The sequence below is a fragment of the Pan troglodytes genome, chromosome 6 (assembly GCF_028858775.2).
Source record: "Pan troglodytes isolate AG18354 chromosome 6, NHGRI_mPanTro3-v2.0_pri, whole genome shotgun sequence".
NCBI classification, from domain to species: domain Eukaryota; kingdom Metazoa; phylum Chordata; class Mammalia; order Primates; family Hominidae; genus Pan; species Pan troglodytes.
In genome coordinates, this window is record NC_072404.2 from 61,693,892 (window position 1) to 61,710,841 (window position 16,950).

At 45.5% G+C, this 16,950-nt stretch overlaps 1 protein-coding gene across 4 annotated transcripts in view; it reads left to right on the forward strand.

Moving 5' to 3' along the window:
• ZNF713 (zinc finger protein 713) overlaps window positions 1-16,950 on the forward strand; it is a 61,590-nt gene that overhangs the window by 21,448 nt on the left and 23,192 nt on the right. For 2 of the 4 annotated variants that reach the window (XM_001158589.7, XM_063814229.1), the window contains exons 3-4: window positions 10,657-11,109; window positions 11,667-11,755. In XM_001158589.7, the coding sequence (XP_001158589.2) occupies window positions 11,669-11,755 (87 nt within the window). In that variant the 5' untranslated portion in view covers window positions 10,657-11,109; window positions 11,667-11,668. The remainder of the gene's footprint in view (window positions 1-10,656; window positions 11,110-11,666; window positions 11,756-16,950) is intronic. The other 2 variants (XM_016957501.4, XM_016957500.4) reach the window with 1 other exon arrangement.

Here is a 16,950-nt window from a genome sequence, read left to right on the forward strand (position 1 = left end):
TTTTTTTTTTTTTTTGAGATGGAGTCTTGCCATGTCGCCCAGGCTGGAGTGCAGTGGTGTGATCTTGGCTCAGTGCAACCTCCGTCTCCCAGGCTTAAGCGATTCTCCTGCCTCAGCCTTCTGAATAGCTGGGATTACAGGCATGCGCCGCCGTACCCGGCTAATTTTTGTATTTTTAGTAGAGACGGGGTTTCACCATGTTGGTCAGGCTGGTCTCGAACTCCTGACCTCGTGATCCGCCTGCCTTGACCTCCCAAAGTGCTAGGATTACAGGCGTGAGCCACTGCGCCTGGCCAACATCCATTGTTTTTTGACTTTTTAATCATAGCCATTCTGATTGGTGTGAGATGGTATCTCCTCGTGGTTTGAATTTGCATTTCACTGTTGATGAATGATGTTAAGCATTGTTTCATATGTTCGTTGGCTGCTCGTATGTCCTACTTTTTGATGGGGTTGTTTTTTTTTTTTCTTGTTGAGTTCCTTGTAGATTCTAGATATTAGTCCTTTGTCAGATGCATAGTTTGCAAATATTTTCTCCTGTTGTCTGTTTACTGTGTTGAAAATTTCTTTTGCAGTGCAGAAGCTTCTTAAGTCCCAGTTCTTTATCTTTGCTTTTGTTGCATTTGCTTTTGAGGTCTTAGTCGTAAATTCTTTGCCTGGGCCAATGTCCAGAAGAGTTTTTCCTAGGTTTTCTTCCAGGTTTCTTATAGTTTCAGGTCTTATGCTTAGGTCTTAATGTAATACATCTTGAGTTAATTTTTGTAGACGGTTAAAGATATAGGGGTCCTGGCCGGGCGCGGTGGCTCATGCCTGTAATCCTAGCACTTTGGGAGGATGAGGTGAGGTCAGGAGATCGAGACCATCCTGGCCAACATGGTGAAACCCTGTCTCTACTAAAAAATACAAAAAATTAGCTGGGCGTGGTGGCACGTGCCTGTAATCCCAGCTACTCAGGAGGCTGAGGCAGGAGAAATCGCTTGAACCAGGGAGTCGGAGGTTGCAGTGAGCCGAGATCACGCCACTGCACTCCAGCCTGGTCAACAGAGCAAGACTGAAAAAAGCCGGGCACATTCCTCAGCCCCGGGCTCAAAACAAACAAGCCCAGTACAAACACATCCCATCCTCCCATCCCACCACATATCGCCATATATCTCTCAAACTTCCTGAGCCCAGTACAAACACCACCAGGAAGGTCTCCGATAAGGAGACAGCCGTTCAAAGTTTTACTGAAAGAGCAGGAACCAAAAGAATTCCTTTGTTCCCCTGTAACTTTCAGGCTATAAAAAGCAAACACTCGCATTGTTCAGGGCCCTCTTGTATGCTGTGGAATGGAAGGACCAGGTTCGAACTTGTAGTAAAGATCCTTGCCGCTTGGCTTTGACTCTGGACTCTGGTGGTCTTCTTTAAGGAACTAACGGTCTAGGCATAACATCTGGGGGCTCGTCCGGGATTCCCCAAGCCCACCAGACCCCTGGTCAACGGATCTGCTAGGATCGATCTACTGATAGGTGAGCTGGCTCGTCTCCGTTTGTCTGTCTGTGTCTGTTCTGAATCTGAATCTGTGACTCGCGAGGTCTGAAGCTGGAGCTGGCACAGTCCTGGCGGACGCGCTATAGGACAGCCAGCGGAGACCGGTAGGAGACATCCCCTGGCTCTCATCTGATCTAAATTGCAATCTGAACTTCCCCGGTTTGGCGGGCAGCAGCTATCTCTGATCTGGGCTGCCCCAGCGCGATCACGATCCAGGCAGCTAACTCTGACCCGGGCTTCCGGTGCGCGCTTGCAATCTGAACTGCCCCGGTTTGGCGGGCAGCAGCTATCTCTGATCTGGGCTGCCCCAGCGCGATCGCGATCCAGGCAGCTAACTCTGACCCGGGCTTCCGGTGCACGCTTGCAATCTGAACTGCCCCGGTTTGGCGGGAGGCAGCTATCTCTGATCTGGGCTGCCCCAGCGCGCTCGCGATCCAGGCAGCTAACTCTGACCCGGGCTTCCGGTGCGCGCTTGCAATGTTAACTGCCCCGGTTTGGCGGGCAGCAGCTATCTCTGATCTGGGCTGCCCCAGCGCACTCGCGATCCAGGCAGCTAACTCTGACCCGGGCTTCTGGTGCACGCTTGCAATGTGAACTGCCCCGGTTTGGCGGGCAGCAGCTATCTCTGATCTGGGCTGCCCCAGCGCGCTTGCGATCCAGGCAGCTAACTCTGACCAGGGCTGCCAAAGTGCGCCTGCGATTAGATATCATTAATGAATCAGATCAGATTTCCTTTACGGGGATTCTAACCCACATTCCTTTACAGGAAGAGACTACAAATTATTACAGGATAGGTAATACCCAGAGCACTCCTCTATCTCTCCTTACGAATAATTTCAAAGAAGTTAGAGCAAGGGGCCATGATCTTGGTATAGAAATCAAGAAAGGAAAGCTAATTACTCTGTGTCGCTCCGAATGGCCTGCCTTTGATGTAGGGTGGCCACCCGAAAGGACCTTCCGACTTGCTGTCATCACTAAGGTAAAGTCCAAGATTTTCCTACCTAGGCGTGCAGGCCACTTAGATCAAATCCCATATATCCTCATATGGCAGGACCTTGTTGAGAACCCGCCTCCTTGGCTGTCCCCTTTCCAATTAGCCTCTGAACCCTGTAAGGCACTGGTTGCTCGACCACTAAAATCCAAGCAACCAACTGCCCCCACCTCCCATCCTGTTCTACCTGACAGCGGGGACCCACTGTTCACAGAACCCCCTCCGTACCCCTCCGGGCCCCAGGCCCCAGCCCCCCTGGCTGAGCTGCGGGAAGGAGAAGGCGGACAGGAGGCGGCCGGCACACACAGGCCCGCTGAAAAGGAAAGTAACTTTGAAAGGCCGGCGGGGCGGACGCGAAGGCGCACTTCGCGGACTAGCCCCCCCTCAGCCGCCTGACTCCACGGTGGCTTTACCCCTTTGGGAAATAAGACCCCCAAATGACACAGGAATCCCCAGGCTCCAGTACTGGCCATTCTCCACCAGTGATCTGTATAACTGGAAGACTCAGAGTGCTCGGTTTTCAGACAACCCCAAAGATTTACTGGCTTTACTGGATAGTGTCATGTTCACCCACCAGCCCACTTAGGATGATTGTCAGCAGCTCCTCCGAATCTTGTTCACCACGGAAGAGCGAGAGAGAATACAGATAGAAGCTAGAAAGCTGGTCCCGGGGGACGACGGTCAACTGACTGCCAACCCCGACCTCATAAACGCAACCTTTCCTCTGACCAGGCCGGCGTAGGACTACAACACGGCAGAAGGTAGAGGACGGCTACACCTTTATCGCCAGACTCTAATGGCAGGTCTCCGGGCAGCTGCTCGCAAGCCCACTAATTTGGCTAAAGTATATTCTATTCTGCAAGGAAAGACAGAGAGCCCAGCTACCTACTTAGAAAGATTAATGGAAGCTTTTAGACAGTACACCCCCATAGATCCAGAGGCTCCAAGAAGTCAGGCAGCTATTGTAATGTCTTTCGTAAATCAGGCAGCCCCAGATATTAAGAGAAAACTCCAGAAATTAGAAGACTTGGAAGGAAAGCGGATTCAGGACCTCCTTCAGATAGCACAGCAGGTTTACAATAACAGAGATACTCCAGAGGAAAAGCAATTTAAGGCCACTAAAAAAAAATGACCAAGGTCCTGGCAGCAGTAGTACAGAAAGAGCATCTACAGCCAGAGGTAACATATCTAAGGTACCTGCTTAAAGGAAGGCAGCGCTGGCTAACAGACGCCCGGAAACAAACTGTTCTGCAGATCCCCAGGCCACAATCCACCCAACAAGTGAGAGAATTCCTGAGGTCGGCAGGATTTTGCAGACTATGGATACCTAGGTTCGCAGAACTGGCTAAACCCTTGTATCAGGCAACACGGGGGCAACAGCCATTTAATTGGACAGACGAAGCCGAGTTGGCCTTCCAACAGATTAAAACCGCCCTACTCTCCGCGCCTGCACTAGGACTACCTGATGTTACCAAGCCCTTCCACTTATACGTGGATGAGAATAAAGGTGTCGCCAAGGCAGTAATAACTCAGAACTTAGGCCCCTGGCAGAGGCCAGTTGCCTACCTGTCAAAGAAGTTAGACCCAGTAGCTGCCAGGTGGCCCCCCTTGTCTCCGAATGATTGCGGCCACGGCTCTGATGGTGCAAGATGCTGATAAACTTGTCATAGGGCAAGAATTGCGGGTCGTTACTCCACATGCCATCGAAGGTGTACTCAAACAGCCACCTAATCGATGGATGAGTAACGCCCGGCTCACCCACTACAAAGGACTACTAAATCCTCTCAGGATAATTTTCCTGCCCCCAACGACCTTAAACCCTGCCTCGCTGCTGCCCAACCCGGACCTGGACGCCCCACTCCATGACTGCACCAAGATACTAGCTCAGGTGCACGGAGTTCAAGAAGACCTGCAGGACCGCCCACTTCCTGACGCTGACCTCGTCTAGTTCACTGATGAGAGCAGCTTCATGCATCAAGGCCAGAAGTACGCTGGGGCGGCAGTAACTTCAGAGACTGAGGTAATCTGGGCGGAACCCCTGCCCCCGGGGACATCGGCCCAGGAGGCCGAACTGATAGCGCTCACCCAAGCTCTTACCTTAAAGGCGGGGAAAAAGCTGACAGTATATACAGACAGCCGATATGCTTTTGCAACGGCGCATATACATAAGGCCATTTACAAGGAACGAAGGTTACTGACGGCTGAAGGAAAAAAGATAAAAAACAAGCAAAAGATCCTAGCCCTGCTAACAGCCCTATGGAGGCCAGAAAAATTAGCCTTTGTACATTGCCCAGGGCATCAGAAACTAACTACTCCAACTGCTCAAGGCAACTTTCTGGCAGACCAAACTGCAAGGAATGTGGCGAAGGCTCCCAGCCAACTCCTTGCACTCCAGCTCCCTGACCCGGGCCCCCAGGACTTGCCATATTTCCCTGAATATTCAGAACAAGATCTCCAGTGGATTGACAAACTTCCCCTGAAACAAATCCAGAATGGGTGGTGGACTGATACTAATGACCAAACCATCCTACCAGAAAAATTAGGACAACAGGTGTTAGAACACATCCACCGAACCACCCACCTGGAGGCCCGGTGGATGATAGACCTGATCAGACGCTCCAAGCTCAAAATCAGACATATAGCTGAGACGGCCAGCAGTATCGTGACAAGTTGCAAAGTCTGCCAGCTTAACAACGCATACCCCCAATCTCAAGCTGCAACAGGAACAAGGCTCAGAGGAACCAGGCCCGGTATCTACTAGGAAGTAGATTTTACTGAAATAAAGCCAGGAAAGTACAGGTACCGGTACTTACTTGTCTTTGTAGATACTTTTTCAAGGTGGACTGAAGCATTCCCAACCAAAAAAGAAACTGCTCAAGTCGTAGCAAAGAAAATTCTGGAAGATATCCTTCCCAGGTATGGCTTCCCCGTCCAGATAAGGTCAGATAATAGGCCCACTTTCGTCGCTAAGGTAAGTCAGGATTTGGCTTCCATCCTTAAGGCAAATTAGAAACTACATTGCGCTTACAGGCCCCAGAGTTCAGGACAGGTAGAAAGGATGAATCGGACCTTAAAAGAGACCTTAACTAAATTGACTATAAAGACTGGCACTAATTAGGTAGTCCTTCTCCCCTATGCTCTGTTCCAGGCCCGTAATACCCCTTACAAACTAGGCCTTACCCCTTACGAAATCATGTATGGCAGACCTCCACCCCTAGTTCCTAGCTTAAAAGATGATCTGCTTAAGTCTGAAACAGAAAATGTCTCTGAATTCTTATTTTCTCTACAAGCCTTACAGAAAATTCACCAAGAAATCTGGCCCAAGCTGAAAGAGCTATATGAGACCAGTCCCCCACCAACACCCCATCCGTACCAGCCAGGAGACTAGGTCCTGGTTAAGCGACACCGACAAAAGACCCTAGAGCCCAGGTGGAAAGGACCACTCCAAGTACTCCTGACCACACCCACCGCCCTGAAAGTAGAAGGCATTGCGTCGTGGATCCACTACACCCACGTCAAGCCAGCGGACCCAACCTCCGACCTTCTAGGGCCAATCACGGCGGCGGCTGAAGCACCGGACACGTGGACTGTGGACACAGCTAAGAACAACCCCTTAAAACTCACACTGCGCCGGCAGCATAGCTCACTGCAAACATGCAGTTAGGTAGTCTAACTCTAACATTAGTCGCCCTAGTGGCCGCTGAGGAAAACATAAAGCCAGCTCCTAATCCTTTTGTCTGGAGATTCTGGCTTTATGAATACCAAACCCACCCTAGGCAACCTCATAAGCCCAAGAAATTAGTGGCCAGTGCAGATTGCCCCTCCTGAAAGTGCAATAGCCCAATTTTACTAAATTTTACCGATTTCCCAGTAGCCAAACCAGTGGCACCAATAATATGCTTCGAGTATGATCAGACTAAATACAATTGTAAGCACTATTAGTGGCACCAAAGTGCCGGCTGCCCTTATAACTATTGTAACATCCATAAATACCAATGGTGAGGTGAAAAAGAACAGATAGATCCCAGATGGCCCTTTCATCGCAGACGAGATAGAGACCTTTCATATACATAGATAGTTAGAGACCCCTGGAACTCCCGCTGGACCACGCCTCAACACAAGGCTGTATACTACTCCTCCGCCTCCACATGGCCTAGCAGTCACCTCTATCTGTGGCGGGGTCTAGTGCAGGTACGGCCCCTGGTCCATGGAAATATCCAGCGACAAGAAAACCGCCTGACACAAGATTTACATCCTTTTTCCTGGTTAAAATTATTGCAAGAAAGATTAGAACTTGCTAACCTTACAGGACTTCACAGCCTGTCTGGCTGCTTTCTGTGTGCCACTCTAAGGCATCCACCGCTAACCGCTGTCCCCCTGCCATAAAGATCCTCCACCTCTGCCCAAGCTAACAACCACCGAAACCTCTCATATGCCCCTATCCCTAACGTGCCACTATACCTAAACACCAGTCAAGAAAAGTTTCCCTACTGTTTCTCAAGAACTAATTCCAGCCTCTGCAGCATCACTGCAACGCCCCCTAATATCACCTTAAAGGCTCCGTCAGGCATATTCTTCTGGTGTAATGGAACATTATCTAAAAACCTATCAAGCCCCTCTGTTACCAACCTACTGTGTCTTCCTGTCACATTAGTTCCCCGGTTAACTCTACTTACTGCCGGCGAGTTCCTAAAGTATACCGGTAACTAGACTAGTGCTGTTATTCACCCAGACCCTAGACCGAGACCTGCACGAGCCATATTTCTCCCCCTCATTGCAGGAATCTCCCTCACCGCATCCTTCATGGCAGCCGGACTGGCTAGGGGAGCCCTAGGTCACACCCTCATAGAAAGTAACAAGCTGTACCAACAATTTGCCGTTGCTATAGAGGAGTCAGCTGAGTCCCTTGCCTCCCTCCAGCGGCAGCTCACGTCCCTAGCACAGGTAACCTTGCAGAACCGGAGGGCCTTAGACCTACTCACTGCTGAAAAAGGAAGTACGTGTATGTTTCTAAAAGAAGACTGTTGTTTCTACATAAATGAATCAGGGCTTGTGGAAGACCAGGTCCAACAGTTACGCAAGTTAAGCACAGAAGTAAGAACACGGCAGTTTGCTTCAGCTGCAGACCAATGGTGGAACTCATCTATGTTTTCTCTGTTAGCCCCCTTCCTTGGACCCCTGCTGAGTCTACTATTTCTGCTTACCGTAGGACCTTGTGTTGTTAACAGAATTTTGCGGTTCGTTAAAGAAAAGTTTGACACTGTACAACTCATAGTCCTCAGAGCCCAATACCAACCTATAAACGCTGAAACAGAATCAGACTTATAAGACCCAAGATTGGCTCTAAAAATACCTGAAAAGAAAGGGGGGGAATGAAAAGAGCCAGGCACATTCCTCAGCCCCGGGCTCAAAACAAGCCCAGTACAAACACATCCCATCCTCCCATCCCACCACATATCGCCATATATCTCTCAAACTTCCTGAGCCCAGTACAAACACCACCAGGAAAGTCTCCGATAAGGAGACAGCCGTTCAAAGTTTTACTGAAAGAGCAAGAACCAAAAGAATTCCTTTGTTCCCCTGTAACTTTCAGGCTATAAAAAGCAAACACTCGCATTGTTCAGGGCCCTCTTGTATGCTGTGGAATGGAAGGACCAGGTTCGAACTTGTAGTAAAGATCCTTGCCGCTTGGCTTTGACTCTGGACTCTAGTAGTCTTCTTTAAGGAACTAACGGTCTAGGCATAACAGACTCCGTTAAAAAAAAAAAAAGATAGGGGTCCGGTATCATTCTTCTACATGTTGGCTATCCAAGTTTTCCTGCACCATTTATTGAATAGGATGTCCTTTCCCTATGTATATTTTTGTTAACTTCGTCAAAGACCAGTTGATTGTAGGTAAGTGGCTTTACTTATGGATTAGCTATTCTGTTCCATTGATCTGTGTGTCTGTTTTTGTACCAGTACCATGCTACTTTGTTTCCTGTAGCCTTTTAGTATAATTTGAAGTCACATAATGTGATGCCTCCAGCTTTGTTCTTTTTGCTTAGGATTGCTTTGATTATTCAGGCTCTTTTTTGGTTCCCTAGGAATTTTAGGATTGTTGTTTCTAATTCTGTGAAAAATGACATTGGTAATTTGATAGGAATTGTGCTGAATCTGTAGATTGCTTTGAACAGTATGGCCATTTTAATGATATTGATTCTTCAAATCCATGAGCATAGGATGTTTTTTCATTTGTTTGTGTCATCTACCATTTCTTTCATCAGTGTTTTGTAATTCTCCTTATAGAGATCTTTCACATCTTTGGTTAAATGTATTCCTAGGTAATTTTGTGTGGCTATTGTAAATGAGATTGCCGTTTGTAAATGGGAATGCTATTGTAAATGGGATTTGCCTTGGTTTGGTTCTCAGCTTGAACGTTAAAAGTATATTGAAATATTACTGACTCTTTTATATTAATTTTTTTCTTATTTTTGAATATATGTATGTGTGTATATATATGTGTGTGTGTATATATACGTTTATGTGTGTGTGTGTGTGTATATATGTGTATTTTTTTAAGCAGAGACAGGGTGTCATCATGTTACCCAAGCTGGTCTTGAACTCTCAGGCTCAAGCTATCCTCCCACCTCAGCCTCCCAAAATGCTGGGATTATAGGCATGAGCCACTGTACACTAATTCGTATCTTGAAACTTTTACTGAAGTCATTTATCAAATCTTTGGGGTTTTCTAGGTATAAGATCATGTCATCAGCAAACAGAGATCATTTGACTTACTGTTTTCCAGTGTGAATATCCTTTATTTCTTTCTCTTGCCTGATTGCTGTGGCCAGGACTTCTGGTACTATGTTGAATAGTAGTGGTGAGAGTGTGCATCCTTGTCTTGTTCTAGTTCTTAGGGGAATGCTTTCAACTTTTCCCCATTCGATATGATGTTGGCTGTGGGTTTGTCATATATGGCTTTTATTATTTTGAGGTATATTCCTTTGATGCCTGGTTTGTTGAGGGTTTTTTGGTTTTGTTTTTGTTTTTTAAGACAGGGTCTTACTCTGTCGCCCAGGATTCAGTGCAGTGGTGTGATCTTGGCTCACTGCAACCTCTGCCTCCCAGGCTGAAGCGATCCTCCCACCTCAGCCTCCCAAGTAGTTGGGACTACAGGCACAAGCCACCACACCCAGCTAATTTTTGTATTTTTTGTAGAGACAGGGCCTCATCATGTTGCCCTAGCTGGTCTCAAACTCTTGGCCTCACGTGATCTGCCTGCCTCGGCCTCCCAAAGTGCTGGGATTACAGGCATGAGCCACCGTGCCTGGCTCCACTGCGCCCCAGCTTCTACCCGTGGGTTCTGTGGCAGGTTCCAGCACTCTTCCCTCAGCCTTCCCCTCCAGCCACGGTCATTCTCACCTGTAACCTTGGTTCTTTCTGCAGACAACTGGCTCTGCCATCTCTAGTTGCCCATCTTGGGGAAAAACCCGTCTGCTTCTCCTGACTGTGGGGCTTCTTCCAAGCTTATGCTTAGGGAATGAAGAACCTATTTCTTAAAGTGTTTTTAAATCACTCCTGAAAGGTCTGACTGTTAATGAAGGAGTTTTGAAATGTTAGATTCCTGCCATGCTTGGAATGGCTGCCTTATCTCACAGGACCATTTCACTGGAACTGCAGTTTTCTCTTTTAAAAAATTGCTCCTCAGAATGGCTTCTTTCTTTATTTCCATCACTCACATTTTAAAATAGATTTCTCAGGTCAACCTTTGTGAACAGAAAAAGATATATTCCTTCATGATTATTAGCAAATAATAATACAATCTTACTCTGTTGTTGAAACATGTGTTTTTCCATCTTTCTAAAGAAAACAGTCACTGTTTCTTGAGGCAGAGAGCATGTGTTCTCTGTTCTGGAAAAGGTAAGAAAAGGACTGAGGCTGAATTTGTTGTTATTGACACATGTACACCTCTGCCTTTTGTAATGTGTGAATCTGAGAAATTCTAAAAGTGCTTTTTGATTCAAGAATGCCACACCTTACTGTGCTCTGTCTGTGTGAAGAATAGTTTGTATGTCTCCTTACAGACTCTGTAAGCCCCTAGGTGGCTGAGACTGCTGGATTTCTTCTGCTGACCCTGGTGCATCTCATTACAGGTCTTCAACCTAAAATTCTATCTTACAAGATCCTTGCCAGGATGCAGATTTGAATACCATAGTGAAGTCTGTACATGAAGAAATGATGCTTTTAGGGAGGAAAAAAAAAGGTAATAACAACCTTCAAGAGCCCCTACATCTCAACTCGGCATAAACAAGGCAAGATTCTGAGAGTGGCCGCCCCTGGAAGCAGAAATTATTCTTGTGGCTATCCATTGGCTCCTGAGGCTCTAATCAGAGATGGGGCACCTTTAGTACCAGGGGAGTGGCTGTTGCCCATAAGGTACTGGACATCAACTTTCAAGAGCAGCCCCAGCTCCTGAAGCTGCTGGTCCTGGTGCATCTCCTGACTTTCATGTAGAAGATAGCAGAGCTTTGGCAACATTACAACATAAGAACTGCAGAGAGGTGTAATCCCAGTGGAAGACTGAATCGAGAGACTCAAAAAGGAAGGTAAACACTTGGAAAAATGAGAATAGTGACATCTCCTTTGCATATTAGAAGGATCACCTTAGGGGAGAGGAGAGGCAGATCTCTGGAGTATTCACTTTGGGGTGAATTCATTCCTTGTGGGGATAAAGAGTAAGAATGGACCCTCACCCATGTGCTCTCCATCGCCTCATCCCATAGTTCTCATCTACACTTAAAGTCACTTGGAGACTTTACAATTTAAAATGCTGTTGCTCAGACCCACCCCAGATCAATTAAATCCAAATCTCTGAGTGTAGGGGCTGAACACTGGCTTCTTTTTAAATTGCCATCAGTATTTAGCCAGGGCTGAAAGCCCCTGAGCTCCCCTATGCCGCAACAAGGGGAGTTGCACCCCCGAAGACAGACAGTTCTGCATTGAATTCCCGAACGTCATAGAGGAGTAGAGATGTCACAACCTTTAGGCTTATGTCTTAGAGGGCTTCTCAGTACTGTCTGCCATACCTACACAAAGCAGAATCTCCAGGATTTAAATTTAGCCTTCGTGTCATATATTAACAAGATGCTTCTCTTTTTCCTAGTTATGCCTTCTCAGAATGCTGTTTTTTCTCAGGAGGGGAACATGGAGGAGAAAGAAATGAATGATGGCTCACAGATGGTGAGATCTCAGGTAAGTTCAGTTTTCCTCTCCTCTGAAATGCCAGTGTTCTCAGAATGTGGGCACTTTTACTTTTTCATTTCTCAGAAGTGCTGAGTCACAAAAATCCAGAGCCCAGGAGATTCATGTGACAGATGATGTACTCTCCACAGCATGTTTTCCATTCACCTATATAGCTCTTTCTAGCTCTTCCCTCCTTCCAGCACTTTCACCAGACTCAATTTCGTGGATTCCTGCCTGTGCTAGACGCTGTGAAGAAAACAAAACAATGGACTGTCTTTTAATCGTCCTTAAATAGCTCATTAAAATTTAAACAATGCTTGCATTCTCTGTGTAAACACAGTGACTGATGCCCAGGCCGCTAGGACTGCTTGGAGCTAATGGGATTAATAAGAATGCCTGAGGGTAACATCTATCACAAATTAATGTTTCCCAAGCATCTGTTGTATCTCTTCCAAAACCTGTTTAAATCTGTTTTGATTCCTTTTTTTTTTTTTTTTTTTTGAGACAAAGTCTCGCTCTGTTGCCCAGGCTGGAGTGCAGTGGCACGATCTCGGTTCACTGCAACCTCCGTCTCCTGGGTTCAAGTGATTCTCCTGCCTCAGCCTCCCGAGTAGCTGAGACTACAGGTGCCCACCACCACGCCCGGCCAATTTTTTATATTTTTAGTAGAGATGAGCTTTCACTGAGTTAGCCAGGATGGTCTCAATCTTCTGTCCTCGTGATGCACCCACCTCAGCCTCCCAAAGTGCTGGGATTACAGGTGTGAGCCACCACACCCGGCCTAAGTCTGTTATGATTCTATAATCTGATTCGGTATTATGTAAACTGGTGAGTATGAATGCATCAAGAGTTGTTTCTATGAAAACTAGTCGAATGCTTTGGAAGGAGTTGATAAATGCTGTCACTTTTTAAAAATTGCTATCAAATTAGGTGTTAGCAATACTACCTCACTGAAGAAAAATCATAAAACTCTCAGGATTCCTCCACAAATATTTGCCACGTGTCAGTTGCTTGTGTAACTGACTTGTGAAACTGCTTCATGAAACAGAAACTGTTGCATTATAGGTATGAGCACCCATTCTTTAAAATCACTCATAGAAAAGGCTTAGCTGGCTGAGTGCAGGGGCTCATGCCTGTAATCCCAGCACTTTGGGAGGCTGAGGCGGGCAGATCACAAGGTCAGGAGTTCCAAGACCAGCTTGACTAATATGGTGAAACCCTGTCTCTACTAAAAATACAAAAATTAGCCAGGCGTGGTGGCAGGTTCCTGTAGTCCCAGCTACTCGGGAGGCTAAGGCAGGAGAACCACTTGAACCTGGTAGGCAGAGGTTGCAGTAAGCCGAGATCGTGCCACTGCACTCCAGCCTGGGCAACAGAGCGAGACTCCATCTCAAAAAAAAAAAAAAAAAGAGGCTTAGCTTTATTTCCAAAGATGAGAAAATGAATGCACATTTATATATTTTAAATTAAAATAAAATATTTAAGATCTCTTTTATGGATCGCTAGTTTAGCCATCTTTTTTGCTTAACACATCAGATACGGGTCTCAATTGCTTCAGATAGGATTTCTATCATTCCAATTATATGTGATAATCATTATCCTTATGTAGCCAATAAACTCATTGAAGGGGATTTTTTTGGTTTGTTTTTTGTTTTTTGTAGAGACAAGGTTTCACTATGTTGCCCAAGCTGTTCTCAAACTCCTGGGCTCAAGCCATCCTCCCACCTCTCCCTGCCGAAGTGCTGGGATTGCAGGTGTGAGCCACCACACGCAGCGTGGGGGGCTTGTTAAAATCCACATCACACAACTAATATTCAGAAATGCATAATGTTGGATGCTGCTGTGAATGCAAAAGACAACAAATACAACAGGTGCTGGGAGAAGGGAGAAGTCTGATTGAGACTAGGGATGAGGGAAGACTTCATGAAAAAGGCAGAGTTTGAATTTGTGCTGATACCAGCAGGTAGGGTTTGGAGATTAGAGAAAACGGGGGACCATTGCAGACAGGAAATAAAACTTGAGCAAGAGCAGGGACAATAAGGAGACTGTAAGCTAGAGCTGAGCTTTTATTTGGTGTATATTAGTGCTTTGGGATCTTTGGGTTTCAAGGGATAGATTCATTTGGTTTATTTTGTTTTATTTTTTTTGAGGCAGAGACTTACTGTGTCACCGAGGCTGGAGTGCAGTGGCACAGTCTCGGCTCACTGCAACCTCCACCTCCCAGGTTCAAGTGATTCTCCTGCCTCAGCCTCCCAAGTAGCTGGGACTACAGGCATGCGCCACCACACCCAGCTAATTTTTGTATTTTTAGTAGAGACGGGGTTTCACCATGTTGGCCAGGCTAGTCCACCCCCATCGGCCTCCCAAAGTATTGGGATTATAGACGTGAGCCGCTGCACCTGGCCCATTTGGTTTATTCTTAATTAACTGTAAGACTCCCCAAAGACAGGAATAGAAAGACATCTAGAACTAAGCGGCATGTCTGCTTTTCCACATTCTAGCCCAAGGAGTTAGTTTTAATTTTCTGGAACCATTTATTATGTTTAGAAGGAAGATGATTCATTCACTCAATAAATATTTTTTGAGTAGCTAGTATGTGACAAGATTTTTTTCTTTTCCTTTTTTCTTCTTATGGTCTACTGGTCATTTCATATGTGACAAAAATTATGCTTTTTATCAGCTAGACATCACTGAGAAAAATAGACATGACCCCAAACCCAAGGAGCTTATTGAAAGACATTTAGCAACTATACTAATAAATTGCAAAAGAGATGTTTTTTAAACAAAATGAAAACAGGGTGCTATGAATACACATTAGGGAATCAGGGAGAAACTGTGGGGAAGTGAAATTTAAGATGAGAAAGAAAAGATAAGTAGAACCTACGAAAAGTAAGTGGAAAAGAGCATTTTGGACATGTGCTAAAAATCATCTGCAAAAATCATGGGTATATTTGAGAAATTAAAAGAAGACCACTGTGGTTGGTGTGGAAGGAGGGAGAGAATGACTTGAAGTGAGCTTGGAGAAGTGAGCAGGTCTTAAATACACAAAGCCTGTGGCCATGAAAACAGGTCTGACTTTTACTCTGAGTGCAGTGGAAAGCCTTTGGGGGAATTTAAGCAGAAAGATAACATAATAAGTAATCCATTTCTACATTAAAAATCATCCTGGTGCTATATACTCACTGAATTTGTGAGAGGCAGAGGTTGAAAGGAGAAAAACCAGTTAAGCTACTGTAGCATTCTCAGTGATAGAAAATAGCATAAAACTAGTCATTGGAGGAAAGGAGGGAGATTTGAGTGCTTTCCTTTGGAAACAGCAGAGATTAGCTAAGGGGTAAAAGCAAAGGAAGAAAAAAGATGACTTCAAAGAGTGGAACCCAGGAAATGGCACTATTGGTAATGGTAAATCAGATCATGTCATTCCTCTGCTCAAAGCGCATGGCTCCCATTTCACTCAGAGTAAAACCCAAAGTCCTTAAGATGGCCTAAACAGTCCTATAGAATCTGGCCTGTTACCTGTCGAATTTCATCATTTACTTTTCTTCCCCTTATTCCATTCTAGCCATCCTGGCCTCATTCTTCTTCCTTAAACATGGCCCTGGGGCCTTTGCACTGTTAACCTGTCAAGCTTCTTTCTCAAATGTCACCTCTCCAGTGCCATCTTTCCTGACCATGCTATTTAAATTTGTAACTGCCCCACACCCATATTCTTGAACCCTTACACTACTTTACTTTTATCTTCTGACATACTATATAATTTACCCAGTTATGCTGTTTGTTGTCTACTTTCTTTTCTAGAATATAAGCTTCATAAAGGCAGGGAGTTTTTGTCTCTTTTATTCACTGGTACATCCCAAGCACCATGCCTGGCATATATATAGGAAGCACTGAATAACCATTCATTAAACACATGGGGAATTTAGCATATGATAAAGGTAACATCTCAAACCAGTGATAAAAAGCTGCTTTGTTCAATAATTGATGTTGGGATTTCTGGGAAACCATCTGGAAAAAGATAAAGTTGGATCTGTACCTCATACTTTACATCAGAATAGTCTTCAAATGGATCAAATATTTAAATATGAAAAATGAAACCACAAAAAGTTATGCAAGAAAAAAATGGGAGAATTCCTTTATAACTTTCACCAAAGAAAAACTTTCTAATCACAGTGATTGATGGGTTCAACTCATTAAAAACACCAAAAGCGGCCGGGCGCAGTGGCTCACACCTGTAATCCCAGCACTTTGGGAGGCCTAGGCGGGCAGATCACGAGGTCAGGAGATTGAGACCATCCTGGCTAACACGGTGAAACCCCGTCTCTACTAAAAATATAAAAAATTAGCCAGGCATAGTGGCGGGCGCCTGTAGTCCCAGCTTCTTGGGAGGCTGAGGCAGGAGAATGGCGTGAACCCGGGAGGCGGAGCTTGCAGTGAGCCGAGATTGCGCCACTGCACTCCAGCCTGGGCGACAGAGCAAGACTGCCTCAAAAAAAAAAAAAAAACCACCAAAAGCATCTGCATGGAAAAAAAAAACAACAAACTATAAGCAAAGTAAAAAGACATGTCAAGTTGAAAAAAATATTTTGTCACTCGAATTACAGTGGTCTCATCTTTCTAATATATAAAATACTTCTCTAAATCAGCAAGAGATTAGGAGTCCAACAGAAAAAGGTACAAAAGGCCAGGGACAGTGGCTCATGCATGTAATCCCAGCACTTTGGGAGGCTGAGGTGGGCTGATCACTTGAGGTCAGGAGTTTGAGACAAGTGTGACCAACATGGTGAAACTTCATCTCTACCAAAAATACAAAAATTAGCTGGGGGACTAGTGGTGGTGTGCACCTGTAGTCCCAGCTACACAGTAGGCTGAGGTCAGAGGATCACTTGAGCCCAGAAGGTGAAGATTGCAGTAAGCCATGTTTGCACCACTGCACTCCAGCCTGGGTGACAGAGTGAGACCCTGTCTCAAAAAAAAAAAAAAAAAATTTTAAAAAGACAGTTCACAGCAAATAAAGTTCAAATGGATCTTAAACACAGGAAAAGTGTTCATCTGTACTGCAAACAAGAGGAAATTTGTATTAAAACTAGAGAAAGCTGGATATTTTATCACCAAGCTTGATATTTGCCATGAGTTTGATATTTTCCACAAGTATAACATATTCTGTTGGCAAAGCTGTGGGGAAACACTCTTACACTGCTGGTGTG